Source organism: Embiotoca jacksoni, unplaced genomic scaffold, assembly GCF_022577435.1.
Source record: "Embiotoca jacksoni isolate LCO1_2020_lvr unplaced genomic scaffold, fEmbJac1.0.p SCAF_24, whole genome shotgun sequence".
NCBI classification, from domain to species: domain Eukaryota; kingdom Metazoa; phylum Chordata; class Actinopteri; family Embiotocidae; genus Embiotoca; species Embiotoca jacksoni.
The window spans coordinates 2,140,976-2,166,753 of NW_027185375.1; the positions used below are offsets into that span (position 1 = coordinate 2,140,976).

At 41.6% G+C, this 25,778-nt stretch overlaps 1 protein-coding gene across 3 annotated transcripts in view; it reads right to left on the bottom strand.

Moving 5' to 3' along the window:
- Window positions 1-63: 63 nt before the first annotated feature.
- The window catches only part of map4k2 (mitogen-activated protein kinase kinase kinase kinase 2), a 36,977-nt gene continuing 11,262 nt past the window's right edge, over window positions 64-25,778 (bottom strand). The window contains exons 3-33 of one of the 3 annotated variants that reach the window (XM_069158998.1): window positions 23,645-23,702; window positions 22,151-22,241; window positions 21,351-21,415; window positions 19,364-19,419; window positions 17,815-17,862; window positions 17,674-17,716; window positions 17,439-17,511; window positions 16,706-16,837; window positions 15,677-15,739; window positions 15,496-15,577; window positions 14,992-15,108; window positions 14,729-14,807; window positions 10,436-10,494; window positions 10,280-10,332; window positions 9,193-9,231; window positions 8,768-8,801; window positions 7,698-7,854; window positions 7,411-7,586; window positions 7,155-7,196; window positions 6,682-6,766; window positions 6,449-6,528; window positions 5,393-5,453; window positions 5,170-5,293; window positions 4,906-4,964; window positions 4,712-4,815; window positions 3,457-3,634; window positions 3,298-3,366; window positions 3,130-3,216; window positions 2,975-3,045; window positions 2,808-2,863; window positions 64-2,298 (exon numbers count right to left, since the gene is read on the bottom strand). In XM_069158998.1, the coding sequence (XP_069015099.1) occupies window positions 2,211-2,298; window positions 2,808-2,863; window positions 2,975-3,045; window positions 3,130-3,216; window positions 3,298-3,366; window positions 3,457-3,634; window positions 4,712-4,815; window positions 4,906-4,964; window positions 5,170-5,293; window positions 5,393-5,453; window positions 6,449-6,528; window positions 6,682-6,766; window positions 7,155-7,196; window positions 7,411-7,586; window positions 7,698-7,854; window positions 8,768-8,801; window positions 9,193-9,231; window positions 10,280-10,332; window positions 10,436-10,494; window positions 14,729-14,807; window positions 14,992-15,108; window positions 15,496-15,577; window positions 15,677-15,739; window positions 16,706-16,837; window positions 17,439-17,511; window positions 17,674-17,716; window positions 17,815-17,862; window positions 19,364-19,419; window positions 21,351-21,415; window positions 22,151-22,241; window positions 23,645-23,702 (2,529 nt within the window). In that variant the 3' untranslated portion in view covers window positions 64-2,210. The remainder of the gene's footprint in view (window positions 2,299-2,807; window positions 2,864-2,974; window positions 3,046-3,129; window positions 3,217-3,297; window positions 3,367-3,456; window positions 3,635-4,711; window positions 4,816-4,905; window positions 4,965-5,169; window positions 5,294-5,392; window positions 5,454-6,448; window positions 6,529-6,681; window positions 6,767-7,154; window positions 7,197-7,410; window positions 7,587-7,697; window positions 7,855-8,767; window positions 8,802-9,192; window positions 9,232-10,279; window positions 10,333-10,435; window positions 10,495-14,728; window positions 14,808-14,991; window positions 15,109-15,495; window positions 15,578-15,676; window positions 15,740-16,705; window positions 16,838-17,438; window positions 17,512-17,673; window positions 17,717-17,814; window positions 17,863-19,363; window positions 19,420-21,350; window positions 21,416-22,150; window positions 22,242-23,644; window positions 23,703-25,778) is intronic. The other 2 variants (XM_069158999.1, XM_069159000.1) reach the window with 2 other exon arrangements.

The following is a 25,778-nucleotide window of genomic DNA, read 5'->3' on the forward strand; positions in this document are numbered from 1 at the left end:
TCATCTTTTAAAAAAATATATATATATATAAATTGTGTTATTACATTGAATTTGAACTCGAAATGTTTAAACAAAAATTATATTTATTGCGCTCACAGATTAGGATGTAGCTGCAATCCAGCTATATGGCCAATAGTGGCTCCAGAAAAAAAAAAAAATCAATCAAATGCATCAGCAAATAATTTTTTGATACAACAAAAACATATGACTTTTAGACCACAAGTAAACATTTACTGTGCAGCTGTATGTCTTAGATTGAACAAAACCAAATAACTTGATAAGATCATTACCATTGGGCTTTTTTTTGTGTGTTTTAATAGTTTTTTGAACAACAGAAACACAAATATATATATATATATATTTTTTAACTATTGCTTCATAACATTATGGAAAAATCTATCCACAGATCCAATAACATAACTTAATCAAATTCAGCTTCAAAGGATATTAAAACATTTATTTTACATATTACAATCTCTCCTACTGTAAGAGCATACTGTATTGTTATATACATCAACTTTGCACACAATAACAGACATCTTAAAAAACAAATATCCATATGCATATTCTGTCTTTCAAGTATCTCTCAGTGAGAGGTGTTACATCCACTCCACTTTCCATAAATACATAAATATCATTACACACTAAAACTCAAATGTAGTGGAATTTACATTTTAGTCAAACAAGAAATTTAATTGCATTGAGTTTCTATGGCACCTCACTTAATCAAATGTTCACCGAGCCTATGTGAATTGAATAATTATTCTTGATGGAAGAGGGAACAGTCACAGGTTAAAGGGATGTTTGACACTAATGGGGCTCTCTTACTGTAAATCCTACCGACCTAGAATATTAACGACCTCCAAAATATTGTTTTCTGAATGACATAGTCTGGGATAAAAAAAAATGTCTTATATAATAATTGACACTAAAATGCTGTAAGCAGTTGGATTTGGGGTCGTACTTTGGTTTTGGTTTCAAGATTTCATTTCATTATTTCTCCAAATCTTTTTTTTACAGATGTTGATGTTATGCTAATAGCTAACAGCTAGACTATTGTCTGTGAGTATACGGCTGTTTATTTTGACGTTAAAGTACATCACATGCTCCATCTCCTCCCTGGATTTGTTCATTCATAAAGGTTTCATTCCTGACCCGGTCAATGAATGTCTTTCCCCACTTTTCTTTTTTTTTTTTATAGTGTAGTGACTATGTCATGCAAGGTTTTGTCATGGCTCGTTTTTAATTTTCATCGAACCGAATTCCTGAAGCCCAAGAAAATTGTGAAAATGGACCGTTTGAGGATGAGTGAGAACCCTTTTGGTAAAAAATCACTCACTGCTCCTTTGGTTACATATGAAGCATTCAGGCTACTCATATGGGGTAATGAGATGGGAACAATTTCTATGTTTGGGTTGGCATATCAGTGTAGAATTGTCTGGTCAAAATTATGATTCCGATGTTGACGTGAACAGTTTTTATTAACTACGACTCAGATGCTGATGTGCTTAGTATTTATGAGTAATTACAGTAATTCAAACCACATCACCGTGCGGGAGGAAATACGCCCAATAACGGGTTATCACTGTGGCTGACTGGTAGAGCCCAAAGCCCAAAGATTTAAGCTGCAGTATCACAACTTGTCACTAGTTGCTGGACTCCACAGAAACCGCTGGAGAAAGTCCTACAGTCGATCACTTCTCCGGGCGTGTGTCTTATTTGTGTAAATATCTGGGAGTTTCAGCCCGTCCCGCTCATCACTGACCAAACGTTGTGGTTCTGGTAACCTTGTGTGTAATATCACAGATGTTATGACCATGTTTTCCTACAGTCTATGGTACTGACACACTGGCAGCTCTCTATTAACAGGAAGAGGAACGTCTTTCTCCCGCTGCCGTGCTGTCCTTCAGGCTGAAACGATAAAAAGCTACAGGGAAATCGTGTTTGTTTTTTTTGCAGCTTGAACGGGCACAGCCGAGCGTCAGACAACTCAGCCTCTCCTGCACATGACTTCCCCAACAAAACACAGGCTGAGTCCGGATGCCGTTTGTCGTTCCCAGCAGGGCAGCGGTGGGGGGGTCAGTTGGTGCTGGTGTCTGCTACAGCTTCAGTGAAACAGGGCTTCCTTTTCCATCACAGGGTCATACTTTCACACTGCATCTTTTTTCAGCGTCGTTCTCGATGAAGTCGACCCACTCTCTCTCTCTCTCTCAGTAGCTGCTCTCATGTCCAGTCAGGATGTACAGGTTGCTCAGTGCTGAGGGGTCAGCGGTTGGTGTGCTCTGAAGGATGATGTCTCTGTTCAAAGACAGGAAATGAAAGGGGGCGGAAATCTCACAGCTCGCCCGAGATCAGCGGGACCGGGTGCCCCACCTTATGTGGGGCTGCATTTTTATGCCTCGTCGTGATTTTAAATTGGCTCTAGTTTCTGATGAAACTGATGGATTATCTTTTATACATCATGTAGCTGAAAGCGCACACACCCTAACACCAGCACTGCTGCCAGTACTATTAGCACTGCTCCCGCCTCTAGTACCACCAATAAAAATGCTCGTAACCTTATTAATGCCATTACTTTTTCTACTTTTTTACTACTCATTCCAGTACTGCTACTACTGCTATTAATACTCATAATATGATGTATTCTGCTACGACTGCCTCTACAAATCACTCCACGACTAACCATACTACTGATTCCTGTCACTCGTACACCTTGATTACTACTGAACCACCAGCAGCTCTACTTCAACTACAAGTACTTCTACTACGGTGAATGGTTCATATTTGTCAGATTAGTGTTAACGTACCTGTTTGTTCCCAAAACTCTGAACACTCGACTCTCGTCTGTAATTTCTTGCGTTACCTGCACAGAAAGAGAAATATTCGTCTTCGTATCGGCGTCGAACTAATATAAATGTGACCGAGCTATATGAGCTCAGGCCCCTAGGCGGACATAAAGCGTGTGGATGATCACCTCGTCTGAATGGAAACTCCTCCCTTTGAGGCCATGCTTCCAGAACGCCAGCACACTGTCCTGCAGGCAGACTGTTAAGGACATGTCGGGTCACTCTGCTGTCAGAACGAACATCAAAGTGTCGGTCATTGTGTTTGTCACATCAGAGTGTCTACCTAGTGTTTCAATGGGGAAGTTGAAGACCATCTCAGCAGCCAGCTCTTTGGATGGAAGCCCTCGCAGGTTCACGATGTTCACAGTTTCTGAGATCGAGAGACAGTTTACAACCAATCAGCATTAAAGAAGGATTCACACATGTGTCCGTTGAGGTGGAAGTGTCTTACTTTCCACCGCGATGAGAACGGTGTCTCGGTCCATTTGGGTGACCTGCACGGCTCCGAGCGCGCCGCTATCTGCAGACGTACAAAGGACGCAGAGGAGTTCGGATTAAATCCAGCTGAGCTTCATAAACTCAGAGGAGAAAGTAAAGCAGTCCATCCTACCTGGTACGGAAATAGGTGTGCCGTTCAGTTCTATGATGTCGAACATGAGCTGCTGACTGGTCGGCGGTTTCCCGTTACCACAGTCTCTCACCCCGACACACAGCTGCGGAAACTCGTCCGTCACCAGCACCAGCAGCTCAAATATTGGCAGAGCGTCGGGCAGTTTGATTGGTATTTGCTGCAAGGGAAACAGATAGCAACAAAAAAAGGACAGTCAGGTTCGAAAAATATGATTAATATTTGGTATTTAAGGTAGATTCTAGTCTCCTTATAAGGATTCTTGTGGTGGCATTCCATCTAATTAATCAAAAACAAGCCGTGAATGAGCTGCAGGCACGGTAACTTCAGTCTGACGTGAATGACAGGAGATGAAATCCATTTTTAAAGAAAAAAACGTTTACTGAAAAAAGTTAAATTTACACACTGTCACATGGTAGAAAAACTATGTGCAGCTCTGTCTGACACTTCTGCTGCTGCTGTGACATCATTAAATCACAATAATAAAGGGAGAGTCAAGAGCTTCTCTTTCAACACATTTTGTAATCAACTATGTTCTGTACAATCAATATAAATCATAAATTATTAATATTCATGTTATTCAAATCAACCTATAGTCAACAACTGCGGCTCAATTAGGACAGGTGTTCAATGATCAAACTGTTTGGCGAGTTGAAGTCTGTTGACTCTGGAGAATATGACAGTATGACTGAGGTCTAGTGAGTCATATAGGACTCTTTTCAAGAACTACAAGTACCAGGATGATGCACTCAAAACGGTCCAAAAATGGAAGTCTGAAGTGTTGGACAATTGCCACCCTAAACGGTCACCATCTTAGCTCCGTAGAGGAAGGGGCGGGGCCACCGACGTAAAGACAATGAAGACGTCTGAGGAAGCTGCAGCTGTTCTTGAACACCACAAAAAGTGTTTCTTTTTCACTACTGCACAAAGGGCACAAAAACACGTTGATTTTCTGGGTAAAATAAGTAAAGCTGCAGATACTTTGACTACTCTGTCAACATTCCTGCACACACAAGAGTCCGAACATGTAAGAGCACAATTTGTTAGTGTACTAAGGGAAGTATGTCGCTCGGAACACAGCACAGGACACTGGTCCAACCCACATAAGACTCGGTTCTGCACACATCACTGCGCAGCGAGACGTGACAACTGTAAAGTGGACATTGCTTGCAGAGCAGTTATGCTTGTCGTAAATTAAGACACCTCACTTGGCCGTTTCAAGTGGATCTGCACAAACCTTTAGATGCATGAACTTCTGGAGAGGCTCATACCACAGCAGCAGAACCAGGCCCGATGGAACCGCCCCACACAGAAAGGTGCTGTCCGTGTATGGGTTTCTCGCTGAGAGGTAAGAGAGAGGTGGAGAGTCTGTTGTTAACGCTGAGAAAAACACACAAGAGAACTTAAGAGAGAAAGTTCTGCGTCACTTACCGACGCTGCATCTCCTACAACCTTTGGTGTCGGGGATCTTCACAGATGTGGCAAACTTTCTGCGAACCAAGAGAGACACCGAGCTCAGCGACAACACAAAGACAGCAGCTGATGGCCACTGTGTGTAAGTTAAAAAAAAAACTAAAACGTCTTACTTTGTTGCCATCCAGTGGAAGTATGAAGAATGAAACTGTTATCGCTACTGTACCTGCAGCGCTGCTACCACTCCTACTTTTTCAGTAATCATGTGACGGTGCGTCGTACCTGGGGCCGATCCTCTCCGTGAAGCGGTTGGTGCTGAGGGACAGGCTGCTGTGCTTCTTTTGTAAATGTCCTCTCTGTTCAAACAGAGCTGTCAGACTGTGGGAGTACAGCTGGGACGATTTCCCTGCAGGACGGACAGTTTCTTAGAGCAGCAGGTAAAATACAAGATAGCACAGGACTCCGCGTCCTCCGACAAAACCGTGATTTTAAAGAGATGTGTTACCTGATACAGACATCAGCACGTTGTTCATAACGTACAGCCACGTGCATCTCTGAGGCACCAGCTGTGGGAAGAGAGAACAGATGAACAGGACAGCTCAGGACAGACCGACCGAGGCCTCTGAAGGTGCCCTGTGATATCTGGCATTTAAGTCCTGGTAGTTGAATTTGGAGCTGCTGCAGATCAGACTTGTACCAGCGCATACTTCAAGCAACTGACTGGGAGCAGCCCACGAGCTTTGTCTCTCAGACAGGCTCCGAAATAGTTCCCCTAACCACAGTGATTTGGCGTTTGTCAAAATGACTCAGCTCTTTTTCCCAAATCCAGCACACTGACAACGTGAACCGTCTAACCATCTACTTTACGTCAGACCTGCTATCACGAGATAATCAACATTATTCAATGTAGTTGTGAGAGGTCTGAATGTTTTTTCCAAATCAGATTTTCCACAGACAAGCAGATAGCAGTGATCCCTAAGCACTCATAGGACAGGTGTCATATGGACGGAGGTTCCACCCGGTTAGAATTACCTGGGCTACATCAGGGAATCAGAGACTTGAACCACCTAAACTGGCTCTCCCGGCTGACACGGAACATTTGATCATCTCCAAACTCCTTGTGGAGGAACCGTTGATCTTCTTTGATCTTCTTCCGGACCTTTAGGCTACTCGGCCGGTCTCGAAGGATGAGTGCTGAGTTTCCCTGCTTAGGAAACTTATTTCTGGCACTTGTATCTGTGATCACATTCAAATCAAGAACTTCACGTTCAGATCACATTTGATCTAACAATCAATCTCACCCTCACTCGTGTATAAAAACCCTCAAACTATCGACCTCCTTCACGAGGGCAAGCAGCTTTCTCCAAACCAGCAGAGAGAGCTCCATCACTTTCCAGCAAAATACCACTGCCCCATGCAAAACGTTCCCATACCTATATTAATACCCCATGTACTTTTCACGCTATGCACAGCAGACAGTAGCAGTAGGAAATGATCAAAACAGAACCAGCATTTTGCAATTCAATAAATGAACACATGAATTCACGAGTCCTGATCTCACTTTCTCCAATGTATCTTCATGGAGTTCGTTCAGGTTCAGCGAGTAGATTCCCTCCTCTGCCCCGAGAATAAGATACTGATCTGAGGAGGAAAAAAATGTTTGTTAAAGGCAGAATATGAGAACTTGTGTTATAAGTACAAGTTTACATAACTGTTACTAAAGGGAACTGTTAACTATGAGATATCTAGCAGAGCTCAGTTTCAGGACATTGAGGGACATTAAGATCGTCTTACCTCTTGTTTTGGGTAAAATCCAGGTGACAGCACAGTGGATTTTAAGTGGACAACCGTTAAAGACTTTGGAAAAGCAAGCGCCCATCTGCAGAACCAGCAGAGCAGTGAATCACTGACGGTCTAGAATTTACTGACTCTTAACTTCTAGAATGATCTCCAATAAAATCATAACTGTTACAATAAGGACTTTCTGCTTTGCATTCAAGGTCGCATGATGCTATTTTGCACATCGGTGAATGCAAATGCTTGCCAGCAGGAAGTGGCTGCTTAAGTCTGCAAGTGTACCAAACGCGTGAGGCTGGAGAGTCTGATGTAATCTGAAGGAGCGGTGCAGACATTAAAAAACATCAGCAAGGAACCGGACAAAAGAAAAGCTGCTGCGTCACGCCATGCGATGAAGCGTGTTAGTCATGAGATAATTATCGTTGGTCAGTTTTTATCGTAGGTCACATGCTGTTAGGTTTCACACTTACATGGACTTGAGGGGTTGGAGGAAGTCCATGACAATCAGCCCTCTAGAAATACCAAAGGTTACACATAACAAAACAAAAGGGGAGTGATAAAAACTGTACATCAGAGGCATTGCAGAACAACATCTCGTTTGGTTGCAGAATCTTACAGACAGACTTTTAAAAGGGTCCAAACTGAATCAGTGGGAAGTTATTAGGTTAGAAAAATCACACAAGCTGGCTGCTGATATGAAGAGAAGGAAGTTTGTCTTGAACTCACAGAGTCCTCCGTGTTTTTCCTCAGCGTGCTCCACTCAGGTGACAGAGGGGTCTCTCTCTTCGGAGAGCAAACAGGAGCAACCTTCCTCTTCTCCGGCGATACAGCGTCCCCCGCAGGCAGACACGGATCACTGCAGCGCTGTCTGATGTCCTGCGTGGCCGAGCAGCGGGCCAACACTGAGGGGATACAAAAATAAAGATTTGTGCTGGGACTCATTCTGGGACTTTGTCGGCTTAAGTTAAAGCCAAACAGATCTGAGGTGTGATGAAACGGTCGTTGTGGCGTACCTGTGGTGGAGGGGGAGTCGGGCGTGACGGCGGCGTCGGGGCCCAGCGTGCAGCTCGGTCTCAGCGTCAGATTTTTGTCCCCTGTGTTGGAAGTTAAAGAGCTAAAGGCTGGCAGGGACGCTGTAGACGGGCCAAACAAACCGCTCTTCCTACCTCCCTGAAAAACACCGGCGAACACGTTACTCACTCTGGATGGAGTTAGATTTAACGTGTGATTTCAACCTGCATCCCAGTTACAGAGTTCATAGCGTGTTAAGTAAAGTTAGGGACTGGGAAATGCAGGTAAAACTGGGTGGAAAGCTTTTGATTTCACAAGAAATAAATTGAACCAGCCACAGGTCAGATATTGTATCGTGGTCAGGTAGCCAGCGAATAGTTTATGTCACTGAGCTGAGAGTGACGAGAGAAGATAACATTGATGAGGTGTATGAGAGGAAAAGACAAAGATACTGTGAACTAGCGCTAATGTAGAGGAGCAGGGTGAAGTGTGGGTGAAGGATGGGTGGATGGATGGATGGATGGGTGAGTGGGTGGATAGGTGGATGGGTGGGTGGATGGATGGATGGATGGAAATTGTTGTCTGGACTTGTTTAGCGCATTTCACAGTCTCAAAGGGCTTTACAATGTTTCCCATTCACAGACACACACACACACCAATGATTACAAAGCTGCTATGGAAGGTGGACGCCTGCCACTGGAATCACTGAAGGGTCCAGCGTCTTTCCCAAGGACACTTCAGCATGCGGACATTGCTGCGTCACAGTAGACGAGTCAGCAGGTCAAAATGTTCACTTCTAATCATTAAATGAGGCCTTCATCCGATTACAATTAGCCTCAGAGCGTTTGGAGGAGAGAGGAATGTTTTTAAAGCTAAAAAAAAACATATTGTTGGTGACATCACAAGCTGATGGAAAGGCCATAAACACAGTCCACTTTTAGAGTATTTAGTTACAACTTAACAAATTTTGTCTCATTTTTAGCTGTATACACATAAAACTTTATAAAATAACAAGACATCGTTCAGTACACGTTCTGGAGATTGAGTTTATGATAGTGTGGTTCTCACTCACATCAGCAGATGGCGCCCTCTTAATGGTTAAACTCCTGAAGGACAAAGGAACAACAAGGCTTTAAAAATCAAAGAATCAAGTCATGTGGTGAGATTTAAATCACGACGACGAGCTGGACAACAAAGACGGTTGCTGACGATGCCGAGGGGAGGGTAACAGCAGTGCATAAACAAAACACACAATAAACACACAATCAAAAGCACACAAAAAGGAGCCAAACAAGCTGAGAACCAGTGGGTTTGTGCTGGATCACATCTGCATCCGGTTCATGGGGTTTTGGGGATGATATTAACGGAGAGAGAACACAAACCCACTGATTGTGTCAAAGCTGACATTCATAATTCGCAGCACCGTCGCAGGTTTGTTTCATGTGGGATGGGGGACACACTGCTGTTAGGGGGCTGGGTTCGATGGACGAGGCCTACCTCAGCTGCAGAGCTTGCTCCACACATTCCAACAGGCTCCTGCAACAGGAACACCTGCTGTTTATCTGACTACGGGGCTGAATTTGACACCTTTACTATTCACCTGTCAATCATTCCACCGCACAGTGCACACATATTCATCTTGATGCAGCTCAGAGGGGAGAGTGTTACCCAGGTTATACCGGTAGACGCTGCAATTTACAGATGTACACTGAACATCTCACACGCGCATCCTAGAACCAAGAAAGTTTCCCCACCTTTAATTGAATGGCCCACAACAACGGGAGGGAAGGAACTACACGTCTACTTTTACCAGTTTCTGAAGCACCTCAATGATACAGATGTAAACTGATGCTTAGATATTTGTGTGATATTTAAAGAATATCTATAAGCAATTAAAACACTGTCCTCACGTTAATTGCTAAGAAGGGCTGGAGCAGTCCTACATGGAAAAAAAAATTAAGAGCGCTTGAAGTTCTACCGATGTGATTATTAGACATTTCATTAATAGAGTTATATTTTCATCTAAATGTATGACACACTTTTAAATTGTATTTTATTACAAAAATACAGCACCCCTGACTTTTTCCCTTCAACCAGAACCAAACAAACACACGGTTACAATCCATATTATTTTTATTCCATAATATTATTAGCTATCTGATCGTGGCCACACTCAGAATAACGAGTCATGTGATCCCAACTGGAGGAAAAGATTTTACACAGTCCTTACACAGTAATTAAGAAGGCAGCAACATATTGAATACAGATAATAATAATAATTTTAGACAATAAGTAATTTTAGAATCTGATAAAGAAAAAAACCCTTGAAGAGATTTTTCCCGATAAAATTAACTTTCTCCACATATGCAGATTAATAAACACTATCCGGTTTGATTCCAGGTTTTCATTTAAAAATCACCATGTGTCACGAGCAGGGAGGAGCTGTTTGGATTCGGACACTATCGAAAGTCATTATTTCCAAGAGAGGCGTTGTGTTCAGCTGTGACATCCCAACATAAAAAAAACAAAACCGTCATATTTCAAGACAGAATGAAGATAAGAAGAAAACAGAACAAAGTCTTACGGTGAGTTGTCTTCATCTCCAGAGATACTCCAGTCATCGTCATAGGAGCCCTGCTGAAAGGAGAATACAAACACAGCTCTGGGTCATATTCATGTAATTTCATGTTTGTGATCAGTTTACAGTGCCATCAATCAAACAACTAAGAAAGTGCTTTACCAAATCAGGATAAGGCTCGGTGACCTTCCTCAGTGGAGGCCCAAACTTCACCTGGTCAACTGCAGAGAGAGGAGGACAGTGGAGTCAGATCAGATGATGAAGAGGGGAGCAGCGGAGTCAGATCAGATGATGAAGAGGAGAGAGTGGAGTGAGTCAGATGATGAAGAGCAGATCAGTGGAGTCAGATCAGATGATGAAGAGGAGAGAGTTGAGTCAGATCAGATGATGAAGAGCAGAGCCGTGTGCTCCACACAACCCTTTTCACGTTCACAGTATTGATGAGTCTCTCTCTGGATCGATCGGCCTCAGTCGGAGGCAGACAGGAAGCACTCTGCACATCAATGAGGAACTAACACGATGACAGACTCATTTTTATAGCAGTGAAACCGCACAGCAGCTCAGCGCAGACAACACACTATAAATATGTTACGTAACAGTTTAGCTTGTTGGTATTAATGCATGATAATGGCGATGAAAATAAACAGTTCACAGACTCTTCTCTCTTGGTGCTGCTGTCCTTTCATTATCACTTCTGGCCACCGTTCATAGTCATAGCTGGCTGCAGTAAAATCCAGACATTTCTACTCTATCTTTATTTCAAGGCTTTGGAGATTTTAGTTCAATTAACAGGACAAAAATCTAACAAAAGGGGAGTCAAATTTTTTTTAATGAAAAGTCCTGCTTGCAGCTTGGTGAGGCCTCGCGTAGGCAGAGGGAGAATCTTAGCTAAATGCTGATGTCAGCATGCCAACATGATCCCATTGATAATATGCTGATGTTAAGCAGGTACAATATTTCCCACGTTCACCATCCAAGTTCAGGGCGATGTTTGGTTTGCAGGTATAAGTAATGGGGTGAAGACTTCCTGCACTGCCTTCTTTTATCAATAGGTCAAAAGATGTTTAATTATGCGGTAAGCAGACTGCCATAAACTTAAAAAAACACACAACATTAGGCACAAAATTAATTTTTTTGGTCAAAATTTGAGTCCCATTTTTGTACGATTTTGTATAGAAACTAGAGATTTAGTTGTGACTTGCTGTCAGTTAATCTCAACACTTTCCGGATGTTTGTGGTTGAAAAAGAATCCCTTTGAATCACTAACTAAAACGACGTTTTTGAAAAAACAAATGTATTAAATACATATACAGTACATGTACAGACTGTATATATATATTATATCAATTACAGGTTACTTAAAACGAGGGCACTTCCATTTCTAATTAAATTCTGCTGATTAGTTTTGCAGGTGTCTTGACTTTGATTTGTTTGATGACTCAACTGAGACATGATTGAAAGGAGGAAACTGTCTGTCATGTGACTACAGAGAACCACAGCTATGTGACTTTGAAACAGTGGGGGAAACCATTGAATCGGAAAGTGGAAGCTGCTGTCTCTTCTCAGCTCAGTTGGCCTGCAAATATATTTCCCATGAAAATGCCACCATTAATGAATTATTTTTGAATGACAGGTGCATCTTCAGTTATGTTGTAGTTTGGAATTATTGAGAAGCATCAGCATCACAGGAAGTTCAGCAAATATAACCTTTAAAAGTCAACATATCTGGTCATGAGTTTATTTTGAAAAAAATATGTTTCATCAGAACAAGTTGGTTTTATAAGATCCGTAACTAGTCTATTTTAAATTGTTGGCAAGTTTCCTGAAAAGTTTTTTGGGGGAAATTATCTTTACTTCGATTATGATAAGTCCACAGCTTATAGGACAAGTGTCTGAGCCTCATTCATATTTATTCTCCAATCAATATAATGCATAATCTACAATTATACAATTTAAATATGTGATTTAAAGACAATTTAACCACTCTCCTAATCTGAGTCCTAAGTCTGATGCCGACTTTCTGTCACTTACAGTTTTCTCATAAAGACATATTTGATCGGTCCACTCAGCCCAGTCTCGTATGAACACACATCAGTCTGCAGCACTGCTTTAACAGCAGCAGCTTCAAAGCCCGTACTGGCCAAACCGAGGTGAAAGGTGTCTGCGGCTTGCGTGTCTCGGCGCATGTGAGGTAAGCTGAGGTCAGCAGCGGTAGTCTTATGTGACGTGCCAAGCGGAGTGCGAAGCCACTCTATCGCACCAGAAAACGCTCGGGCTGCAAGAAGCCCGCTTGCAGCTCGGGCAGCATGAGCGCATAGAAGTACCTCTTGTGTGTCCCACAGCAACACAGCAGGCATGTCCTCAGTGCCATCCTCTGACGCAGCCTCCGTCCCACATGTAATACACGGGCTGCAGGACGAGGGGCAGCCGGTCCGCAGGCTGACTGAGGGCCTTTTGTCCTCATTCATAATATGGAGATTACGGCACTGAATACTGGAGGGGTCGAGGTGCACAATGAAGCCACTCTTCAGCGAGTACAAGCAACATACAGTACACACGTGTCTGTAGAGTCACACGCACGGACAGACGAGTGCACTGCACACACAGGAGACACGAGGGAATACTTCATATGAAGTAGCATATAGAGGATCTGAAGAGAGGTAAAGAATAGAAATATTTACATTTACTGTCTTTTAGACACTGAGGTAATCACATGGTTATCAACCTCATGTCTGTGTGTTCACATGTTCCAGCGCTGGAATCAGGACATGGCTACGTTAGCATAGCATAATGGCTGATGGAGACAGATGGCCTGGCGTACTTCAAGATCAACAAGAGTAAAAGGCCTTATTCTCATGGCGGTGCCAGAAGAGCGCCAACATTTTCCTGAACTTGAAATTCACTTTTTGCACGTTAGTGGTATTTTGGCTGAGTCGACAGATGGGAGGAGAGATTCATTCTGATGAGGCGGCGCAAAACAAGTCGTGTCTCAGACTGTTCCACGTCTGGCACGATGTCAATCTGCTGCCACTTTGGGGATTTTAGAAACCAGAGGAAACACACAGCAGCGATAGGGAAACACTGAAATGTAAATACACCGTTTATGTCTGATAATTTGATAGTGGCAGTGGGGAGACAGACGAAGACATGTGGTGAAGAGAGTGTGGGAATGACATGCAGTGAAGGTCTGGCTGACCGGGAACTGAATCAGGAACTCACTATACTCAGGGCATTTGTACCCAAAGTCATATCTGCTCTAACCAGTCAGCTGTTAGTCGCCCCTTTTATATTACATTTAAATCAGACTGGTCTGTTTTGAATCTGGAGTCTGTCTTCATGACTTCAAGTTGAATAAAAACTCACACCATCTGCCTCCGGCTGCATGAATGAAGTGAGGTGTGTTCAGGTCGTACACCATCCATCAATAACATAATTTCCTGAACACCGTCTTCCCATCTGTTGAGCTGTCCTCATCATACATCACCGTGACGGGCTCCGCTGTTTCACAACTATGCAAGCGGTGATGTGATTGCCTGTGAGTGAATTGATTAATCACCACTCTCCCTGATTCATATTCCCCCTTTAGAAAGCCCCTTTGCACTTTGTGCACCTGCATGAACCAGAATATTATAATAATTTCATGTATGTACAAAAAAAAAAAAAAAAATAATCCATCAACTGTTGTTTGATATAGTTCACTCTGAATTGTAAACATCAACCTCATCATGACTCCGCACAAAAAAGCCAGTCAATCAACAAAGTCAGAAGAATATCGGCACAACATTTCACAGTTTCACCGAAGTTGTGAACCAACTGATCGACCAAAAGACCAACATCCATCATATCGGTTTCAACGGTGAACAGAGACCGACACGAACACTTCCGAGCAGCGTCTGCAGACATTGAGAGACCGCCAGATACAAACAGTGAGCACAGGTTTTTTTTTTTTTTTCCGTCTCATGTACAGGCACGATGCTACCAAACCTGGCAACCTCACTGTGATGACAAGACTTCAGCAATCCCCTCTTGTTGTTTGGAGGGAAACAGCTGCAGCAACAAACCCTACATGTTAGTCTGTGTATAGAAAAAAGAAAAAAAAGAAGCATATTTCCAAAAATGCTGAACTACTCCTTTATAGAAACAACATTTTGGGTTTCATACTTGTTTACTAACTCACAGCCTCTCAATGTCAGTTTCAACAGATGGAGGTCCAGGACGTGTTCAGCCTGACACGTCGGACTCTCAACAACTCTACAACGCATCATGTGGAATTTCCCCCAATAGTCAGACTTCTTTTGATTTGTCAGTGTGTGTGTGTGTGTGTGTGTGTGTGTGTGTGTGTGTGTGTGTGTGTGTGTGTGTGTGTGTGTGTGTGTGTGTGTGTGTGTGTGTGTATGTGTGTGTGTGTGTGTGTGTGTGTGTGTGGGGCTGTGGGGGATGTGGGTGTGTCCTCACATTGTTCTTCAGACAGGGTCCTCTCTACAGGCAGGTGTTTCCCTGCTGATTGGATCTTGTCAGGAGTCACTTCCTCACCCTGTTAACACAACACGAACATCACACCCAACACACGTCACTGAAACGTGACTCCATCGGCCGGCAGAGAAGTCATTGCACTGGTTAAGCTAATTACAAGTCTGGCTAGTTAATAGAATATTGTAAATGAAAAACAAAATGCGAGTGTCGTCTGTCGACCAGTCTCAAGTCGGTGAAGCACTGACCTCCAGCTCGTAGTCGTCTATGCTGTGTGAGTGGGAGGTGTGGAGCTCAGGGTTGTTCGCCATGTCCAACAGCTCGATGACCAGGTTACGGGTCAGCAGCTGAGTCACAAAAGGATGCTGGAAGAACAAGTTAAATATCATGACATTGACCATCTACGGGAAACTACATGGATCTCAGCAAATCATGCAAAATGGCCTCAAAATGTGTAAAATGGATGAAAGTGGGAAAAAAAGCAAAAAGAGGGAACACAAACAGTTAAAAAAAAAAAAATAACGTCTGTTATTTGATATCTTCATATGAAAGGTTTGGTTATTGTACTGAATAGTAAAACTAATGAAAACAATTCTACTCTGCGGTAAAAGCTGATCTTAGCTGAGCTTCCCTTTAAATGCGAAGTTTAAAAATAGAACAAAAAAATGCACTTATGAATATTGCATATACAATATAGTACTTCTATGAAACAAGATGGGCAGCTCATTTCCGTTTATTAATGACGAGCTAACCTGCAGCAGTGTCTCAGCGGAAGGTCTTTTACGAGGGCTTTTAATGAGAGACATCTTCACAAAGCTTTGGAAACCCGCAGACCTGCAGAGAGAGACGAAGACAAAGAGAGACACAGTGTGAGCGCATCTGAAATCAGGATAACGTCGATCATTAAAAGGAGAAAAACTAAGTTAAACTCACCACTTGGTTTTATCTTTTAGTCTCGGAGGCTGGAAGCTACTCTTGGACATCAACATCAGTGCTCTGAAACAATTTCAATTACATTTAATTCAGTTCTCAACCCCCGTTTCCAAAAAAAGTTGAGACGCTGTGTAAAATGTAAATAAAGACAGAATGCAATGATCAGCAAATCTCATGAACATTTTCATAAATCTCATAAAAATAAATTTTACACAGCGTATTTCAGAAACGGGTTTGTACTTAAAAGGCACCAAATCACAACGTAAGTCATCTCAGGAAGAGAAGTCACAACAGCACAGAAACACAACAATACAGCAAATTCCAGCGAAAGTATGTGTTTGACGACGGCGAGGAAGAACTCGCTTGTAACAGGAAGAAAGCTCCAACAGAACCGGATTCAGGGTGAAGGGAGAGCGGAGAGGGAAAAACAAGAGCATAGAAACACAACACACAATAAACACTGGAAAAGCTGATGGGGCCAAACAACCGCGGATCAGAAAAATGCAGTTACAGAGTCCAAGATATTTGTAGAAAAGTACAGAGAGGAAAACGCACAAACTACACGAGAGAGAAGACAAAGTTAAAAGTCATGCAGTAGTGACATACAAAATTACAGATCATCCAGGCCTTTATGTCTTTAAGACATTCTTGAAGTTTGATCAACAGTCCGGCTTCACAAATACTTTAAATATAGCTGTATAGAATTGGAAATCTATCCAGGTTTTCTCATAATATCACATGTTTAAGTTGAAAAAGTATGTGCCAACACAAAACCCTGTGGAACTGTAGGACTAACTTTAGTGTGCGTGAAAGAATTAGGGCTGACGCGAACAAATTTAAATCGATCTGAAAAACATCAACCAGCCCAGCGCGGTTCCTTTTATTCCAAATATAAATGTGAACTATGCAACCACAATATTTCCTTTAAACAGTCTCTATTGTTTGTCTCTCCACTCTGACATTGTGCAGAGTCCTTTAGCTTTCTGTTTCCAGCTCTCTGGGCTGACGTCCCGGTCTGTGCTGACTAACCTCATTGGGTGGAGGTCAAACATGGGCGGCTGGAGCTCCGCCAACTCGATGGCAGTGATGCCGACGGCCCAGATATCACATAGGTGGTTGTAGCCGCCCTTCTTTTCAACTGCAGCCACCTCCGGAGCCATCCTGAACATGAACCAGAAGGAAGATACCAAAGCTGAAGACAACTTCATATATAACATTCCTGAAAAGGGAATGTACACGGTCTGTCCACACATGGCCTTTTTAGGGGTGCTTTAGTATCAGTTAGTCATTGTGCTACTTCTAATATTGTGTACCTCTAAAAAAGACATCAAATTTGTATTTCAAAATCAGATCTCTACTTTGTCAACAAGCATTTTATAAACAGAAGAAAACAGTTAATTTCTTGTGGATTGTAGTCAGCTTTTTTTTTTTTTTTAAAGACTTCTTAAGACCTATTTAAGACTAAACAAAATAAAATTGAATACCATACCTTTTAAAAACCTTAAAAGGTCTTTCCTTAAAGAAACTAGAATCAGTATTTATTTATTCACTTATGTTTTTAAGACCTGCAGATAGATAAGAGTCACGACTTGGAACTAATTAAAGTTTATGAAAAGCACCAGCGCTGTGTCTGAAAAAGAAAACAAAAAAAACTTGAATTGTGGGTAGTGCAACACTTAGGATTCCTAAAGCGCGGACCCCTCTGTCAACAGCTATTCCTTCATTTGTGTTTGAAGGGAGGTTGGGTGAGAATCCTTCTCACCAGTAGGGAGTTCCGATAAAAGACTTCCTTTTGGCAACCGAGGCGCTGATCTCTGCCGCCACTCCAAAATCAGCTGCACGGGGAAGAGACACACAGGGTCACGCTGGCAGCAGTAATCCAATATAGATGGCCTATTTAAGCCTACTTAACGAGTGTGACTTGTTAAACAGGCATTGCAGATGTGTCCCGTGTCTGTCTGTCTGTGTGTGTGTGTCCAATGCAGATCTCCACTGACCCAGCTTCACATCTCCTCGCTCTGTCAGAAGAATGTTGGCTCCCTGCAGAGAGGACGCACAGACACACACGGAAGCTTGAGTTTACAGGATGAGCCACAGTGTAATCAGGTATTACTATTAAGCTTTAACAATAGCTGTACCTTGATGTCTCTGTGCATTTTGCCAGTTTCATGCAAGTGATACAAACCCTGGGGGAAAAAAAAGAACAATACAGGATGTAAATCAGCTTTGCGCAGGTTATTTTGAGTATATAAATATTATAGGCATTTCATGGTTTTCAAACATTAAACAGATAAAAAAAAAGAGGGGAAAGAAATACACGGTTGGGATTCTACAAACTCCCTTAAACTCCTGATACCCAGAAACTAATTGCTGCTGCTGTGCTGGAATAATCCTTGGCCACAATTGTTTTGTGTGACAGTTTTTTTTTTTTAAATTTTTGATTAAATATATCTTTAAGCACATGGACAATGAGCGCACCAAAATTCCAAATAAAAGGATGTATAACCCGTTGACACGCAGTGAACTAATAGAGCCACTGGGTCAAGACAAAAGGTGATGGTGGTGATCCAGCACAGGCAGTCCTCCTGGGGCTAGCATAAAATACAATATAAATTCAATTCAAAAGATACACACTATAATAAAAATAAATATCTGTTTTAGTACTGTATTAACTACAGTACAAGTAGTGGTATTGTAATGTGTAGTAGTTCTGAGGTACTTATTAAAATAATTAATCTGCAGGTTACCTTGTTTCAATTTCAGATACAAAACACAGGATTCTCTTTCAGTAGATGAGGCAGTTACAGATTTAACAGCTTCCATCTTTATACATTATGAGTAATATACTTATATTCCTTTAAGTTTAGAAATACTTCTGTACTTTGAATGCATGACTTCGAGTAGAGTAGAGTAGAGTAGAGTAGATTGGAATAGTATAGTACATTATACTATAGCATAGTATAGTATAGTATAGTATGGTACACTACAGTATAGTAGTAGTATGACTTTGAGGAGAGGAGAGGAGTGTAGTATAATATTGTACATTAAAGTATAGTATACTATAGTATAGTACGTCATTGCATAGAAGAGCATAGCACATTATAGCATAGCATAGCATATTACAGGAGAGTAGAGGATAGTGTAGTGTAGTATAGTACATTATAGTGTAGTATAGAACATTATAGTACGGTATAGTATATTATAGTACATTTTAGTGAAGTATAGAATAGTAGAGAATAGTATAGTTTGTACTTGTTCTCTGTGTCCTCTTTTGTTTGTTGTTGCTGTGTAAGCATTGTGCTGTTTGTGGGAATTTGCTGCATTATGAATGTAACTTCACTTTGTGATTACATATCTGTGAAAGGTGTGATACAAATAAACTTTACTTAACTTTTGGTATCAGTTGTTCTCTGGGATTATTTATGTTTTTTGTTATTGTTGTCTACAAAGCTGATTTCCCAGTAAAAGCTTGCGGTGAGCAGAAGGCCACTCAGTAACAAAACAGTCTGGCATGTTGTACTGCGGGCTATCATTCTGCAGCTGCATTTACCTCTACAGTATACTTAAGACTCTGGCCAGATTAAATACTATTTGCAGCGGGGGAAAAACACATGACTCATTCTGTGAGCAGTGTGTCTTTAAATATGTGCAACACCAACAAGCTGAGTTTCACCCAGAGTGCCTTACCTGGAGGGTTTCCCTGCACACGAAGGCTATCTGCTTCTCCTTTAATGGGCCTGTCACTGAGAAGAACGGTTTGATTAACAGCTCGTACACTCAGCAGGAAGGTGAAAAAGAAAGACATTTCTAAAAATAGAGTAGAACTGGCTTTTTTAGAGTTCCTTGTGCCGATGTCATCTGTTTTACTGTAACTATACAAATGAGTTGATCACAGCTGGCAGACATTTGGGGAAATATGTGGGGTGTCTTGCCCGGGAACCAGATGAGAAGGGCGGTTTCATCCATGAGCAAATGTAGAAATAGGTCTTAGCTTTTAGCTTTTACATGATATATATTGTTCATTTAGAAGACAAACAAACAGACATGATGATAAATAAGACATCTCCACAGTGTTTGGAAGAAGTTCTTTTAGCCTTTAACTAAACTAGACCGGATGTTTTCCCGCTGCTTCCTGTCTTTGTACTCAACTGACATACCCATGAATAGCACAGCATGGAACAACAAAGCAGCCGTGGAGGACAAACCATTAATGTCAGCTCGGTGGTTGTAACTCCAGGATGTTCTAAAAGTTATGATGTTTACCACTTGGTGAAAAGAACCAGAGACAAAATGTCTGCAAAAGCTTTTTTTTTTTTTATCACTGAGAGTTGCCTCCAAATAAAAATCACACAGTTAACATGAATTCAATCAATTCCGATAATTAACATAACTGTTAATACAAAATAAAAAGAAGCTATTTTAAGGTTTACAGGCAATTTCTTTTTCTGTATGTGACTAAAACAACTGGCAACTAGCTGTGTTGAATGTGGACGGAGGTGGATCTGTGACCTCAGTCAAATAATAAACTCTCCCCTGGTTTTAACTCATCAGAGTGAAATGTCTGAAATTTATGACAAGTCTTTCACAGAAAAGCAGTCAAAATCTTCCAATTACTTTTGTTTCGCCTCTTTCAAAATACACAAACAGAGAGACGGGAAGAGAGAGAGGAAGAGCACACCGGGAGAATACTGCTTTGTTAAATTATTGACACAACATAATTAGAGCCCTTCATTGGGTTTCTGCTGTGATTATATAGTACACATGTGATTACAGATCTTTTTCTTTTCTATTTTTACTGTGAAAAATAGGCAAGTGGGATGGCAGGCACGTCTCACGCGGGCTGTGCGGCGGTTCTGACCCGCTGCCGTCGCATCCTAAACATTAAACCGAGACGTGCCGCGACTGCGGTGCACACGTCGTGGAGGCCGCGTGTCCCGACGGTGTCAGGAAAACGTCTGAGAGAGACCAGAGTGTGAAAAGCACCCAAGTTGGACTAAAAAGAGGTGTAAATGAAACGTTGGTCCACCTCAGTGCGGTGCAGTGCTAGCAGGGCTAAACTGCTGCACGGCGCTATCGCAGCAATGCCCAAGCTGTTACTGATGTGCTAAGTCGTCTTCATGCAGACAGTGTTCAAATACAAACTAATAGCTTTTGGTGTTATGAAGACTTTTTTGGTTTTAAGCAGTTCTGCCCTTCTCTCCTATGTTCAGTGCTCAGGCAGGCCAAACTCAGTCTGGGCTGTGTTCAAGTCACGCTGGCAGAAGTTAAAGGAAAATCTCACATTTCAATTTAAGAGTTCACCAGTTATTCTAAGAGAGTTACATAAATGGCCTCAACTGTGTTTTTTATTGTGGTTCAGATCATTGCTCAACTTTCTTTTATTTACGCTCTAATTTGGTTTTTTTTTAATTACTTTATTGACATTTCTGTGGTTCAGTTTGACAAGTGAACAATATCAAGGGTGTCAATTCAGCCGAATAAAAAAAGGCTGACTGTTTTTGGTTGATTTGTTTCAGCTTTTACTTGTTAAAACACGACAAATGTGTCAGATGAAAATAGTTCATTGTATCTGAATGGCACATTAACACACAGATGAAACTGTTCAGTGTCTGTTACCTTCATCTGGGAAATAATTTCCACACTTTTTAGAAGGTAATATTATTTGTGTTTGTACCATGGTAGATATCCTGAAGTGACCCTCCACCGCAGTACTCCATGCAGATCCACAGCTTGGTGTTCCTGAAGAGAGACACAGCCTTTTTTCTTCTCTGGAAGAAACAGCTTCGAAGGCGTCGTGATACACATTATCAGGACAAAATACTTGTGCTGCATTCCAGATGTTGTACTTGTGCACTAACGCTCACTATTTTGAATGCATTCACACTGTCAAGTACAGAAACATGCAGTGCGCTAGAAGTACCAGGATGATGCACTCAAAACGCCCCCCCCCCCCCTAAAAAAGAAATGTGAAACGCCGGAACACTTTTTCACCCTAAACGGTCGCCATCTTGGAGGAAGGTGGTGTGAAGCATTTTCAAATTCCTGTTCCTGTTTTTTTTTTCTTCACTACTGCTGCTGAACAGAAGAATCCGTGTGTTTATTGAGTGTGTTAAACAGGCGACACAGGTGTTCACACGCTGAGGTAATTTCCAGTCAGTGCAGAATGGCATGCGGGCAATTTGAAACAGCATCACCCCGTCAACATTCCTGCTCTACACAAGCAAGAGTCCTAACATGGAAGAGCACTATTTGTTAGTGTACTGAGGGAAGTATGTCATCTGGAACACAGCACTGGAAAAAGACACTTGATGCATTCATACACACAAAGACATACAGTGTGAACATGAGAACAGAGAACTGGAAATAGTGGGAGAGGAATCCGGCATGAGCGCAGGGAAAAATAAAAGTCAAACTTAGCATATTTCAGGCGACCGACAATTCGAGGAATTTGAGCCATCTGAAAACACACGGCACCTGTGGTAGCTGCCGAAGTAGGCCACGATGTTTTTATGCTTGCACTCCTTCATCATGGTGATCTCCTGCTGGATGGACGTGATGTCGTCACCTGTGCAGACAGAGTTTATTTACAGAGGAACCGAGTACATACAGATGGAAGAAAGAAATGACAGAGCAGAGAAGCATACAGGCTTCAAGCAGTCGGAGCTCATTCAAAAGGTGTAGGACGCACAGCAGAGGTGGGCCATGGTTATTTATGGAAAATTCTGCGGCAACTTGCAATTTATGTGAATCAGTAAATGCTAGAAAAGTACTGTAACCGCTATGAACCAGGAGGGCTCCATATTTTGAAGTGTGAAATTACAAAAGTAAATGCATTGCTTCCAAACAATGTTTGTCCCGCTACTCAAATGGATGTAATAATTATGTATTAAAAAATAGGTTCACGTTTTTGTTATGTCTTAAAACAGTACTCTGCTCTGTGCAGTGATCCATTCCTAATGTTGCTCCTTTCCGTTTCTATCCCACCACTGCTTCCTCAGCGACGAAGTGCAGCATGAAAGCAAAGAGGCCATTCGGTCGGTAAGTTTGTTTTGATTCCCTGCTTCATTTCACTCACCGAAACCCTCAATAAACAACTGAATGTATTTTTGCACAGAAACCCAATTACAGATTTTTCTCCCCGTCGCTTACATTTGAATCACTTTTGGAAAGGATCTCAGATCTCAGCAGAAACAACAACAGAAGCAAATTACTCTTTTAAAAGGGAAACTTTTGGCCTTTTTCTCCCTGGACCCAAAATATCCATAATTTTGGGTCTAAGTGACTAATGGGCACAACAATATTTGAATATTTGAGATCAATTCAGCTGAGAGCCTAAAAAAAAAAGGCTGCAATGTAATACTTTGGGGCAACTGTGCCCCGTCAGTGTACGTCCACTAAAAGTGCTCATTTTCACCACTGACATGCTCAGACTCTTATTATAACTGTTTGACAGCATTACGGAAAGGAAACAGAAGTCTCACGCTGATATCTCATAAAGTCTCAGAAGACGTGAGCTGGTGCAGGAAGTCAACGATGGAAACATGAGTGACATTTGTAGAAAAGCACTGTTGTGGTGGAGGTGAGAACAGTTCAGTGTTATCTAAAAGATTTATAAAAAAAACAAAAAAAAACAAAGATTGGAGTTTTCACACTTCCAAATTGTGCCAACAAAATGTCGTCGAACACCTTGCGCATCTTTCATTGACTATCTGTGCTTGATATGGACACACGGAAGTTATGGATACAAACACTCCTGTCCGTCCTCTGTGAAAGTGAAAGGCACATGTAGTTTTAAAAGAAAACAATGGTAAGTTAGTTTTAGTGTCAAAAGAGTCATAAGTCTGTAAAATCTGAACCAACAGATATAAAACAAAAAGTTGTAATTTCAGTTTGACATAAAGTTTCTAAAAAAATAAAATCAACCTGTAGCAAATTATAGTAGTTGTGTCACATTTGGACTGAACATACCAGGATCGAGCTTGACAATCTTGATAGCTGCCAATTCAGAAGTCTTGATGTTACGAGCCTGGAAGAGAAAAGAAATAGTCTCTGTAAAATATACTTATAATCATAGAAATAATAACCTGATTGCTAATAATTTCTTGTGTGATGTAAACTACATCTAAAAGGTCTGTACTGTCTTACAAAGCCAAAATAGAAACTTTACCAAAATAATCAAATACACTTGTCCTTCTTGAAGCTAACTAGTCAAAGACTAACTAGGCTAGTTTAGCTTAGTGATTTCATGTGAAATTAACTTTAAATCACATATTTGAATGCATATAATTTATGATTTACTTATCAAACAAAAGAGCAATGAAGAACACATGTTTATGTTAAATACATTGTTTTTCTCTTTCGATGGTGCAAAAATTCTTGAAGCTGACTGTAAGTATTTTATAGATTTTCGGTAAGGTCAGCGATAAATGTCAATAATCAGAAAAAAAGAGCTTAAAGAATTATCATGCTTCAGATTACTCTGGGCTGTTCTCATGGAAATCTGCAACTTGTTAAGAGTCAGCAGAGCAGCAGACAAGACACAAGAACAAGATACACGGAGAAACAGCAGTTCACCCACAGCTCCACTTAATCCTCACAGACTTTACCAGAGTAACACTCAGGTGCGCCTTTTACACTTTGCATTAACATCTGATCTAAATTTAAAAAAGGAAAAACACATGTTAATGGTCGGTGCACACAGAACACACTGTTGATCGGATCTGTCCTGATGAAAACCAGGTACGAATGCAAAGCTACAGATGACATGTTTAATAACTGTTTTAAATAGGAACCGATTCTACTGCTGAGCTGCAACGTCATACACAAAAGAGATCAAAACAAACACACTGTCGAACAAGTTTTCCAGACTCGTTCAACTTCTTCAATCACTCAGTATCACTTCATGATGTCAGATTCCAGCTGCAGCATAGTAGACGAGTCTTCTGTGCAGAAAAAGACAATGTCTAGTAAAGTGCTGATGCAGAGCTAATTACTAAAATGGCACTTTGGTGCCATTGTTAGCCCGTGTATAATTCCTCGTCATTGATGTGAGATGTTCTCAGGTCAGCCAAGGTCACGCTCCATCTCGTGGGCTCATGACCCGTCCAGTCGGCCCACAGAGGAAACAGGGATGCTTGTGTAACATGCGTCATCCCGCCGCTGTGGTTTTACAGACCTGGGCGACGCGCCGTCTCACAGCAGACGAGCCAGATTTTCTTTTGCACAACAAACACAAATAGAATTTAACACAACAGCAGCGGGCGACCTGCTTTACGACGCCGTACAATGACCAAACTATCAAAATGTGGAAATGAGAGTAACCGTGCAGTGACATTTACTGAGTATTTAATAAGTGTATTTGGGGTTTTTTTGGACGCTGAGAGCGAACCTAAAACCAAAGTCAAATTCCTTGTATGTGTCAACATACGGCCAATAAAGCGATTCTGATTCTGAATGATGAAGTTCAACATGTTTTTTTTACATGCTGGTTGCCAAACAGTCTCGACATTATTCTTAAAGGGGGACAATATTCTGCCGACAATGGTGATTATTCTCCTGATGGTTCAGAGCTGCTTCAGAGTCTCCAAAAGGATTTCAAGATCCGTGTTAATGGGCTGCTCCTCCTTCTTCTTCATAGATGCTTTTTTTTTTTTTTTTTTTTATCATAAATGGTATGGAACACAGTAGGGGAGGGAATCTGTGGTATTGTCACACTGTAATTCTACTCTCGCCACAATTCGATTCAGAATTTATTCTCCATTCAAAACAATACCTGACTGAAGAAAAAGAAAGAGTCAAACTGTATTTTGGCTCTTGTTCTAATTCACGTTGTGCCAAACCACTGACTCCCGATTTATTGAGCGAACTGCTCCTGATAAAGATCAACGTCAGAACACGAAAACAGCAGCTCGTATGTCTCCAGCAGCGGAGAACAGACTTTTGAAACAAAACAGACCATACAGACCTGTTCTTCTGTTTCTTCACTCGACCACAGTTGGTTGATTTTTTTGTAAAGAGCTAGTGTGTATTAGTTAGCTGGTTATCATTTCTGGAGTACGATGCTTCAGTTACATCAGTGATGGAGTACCTCTTGTCTGGCAAA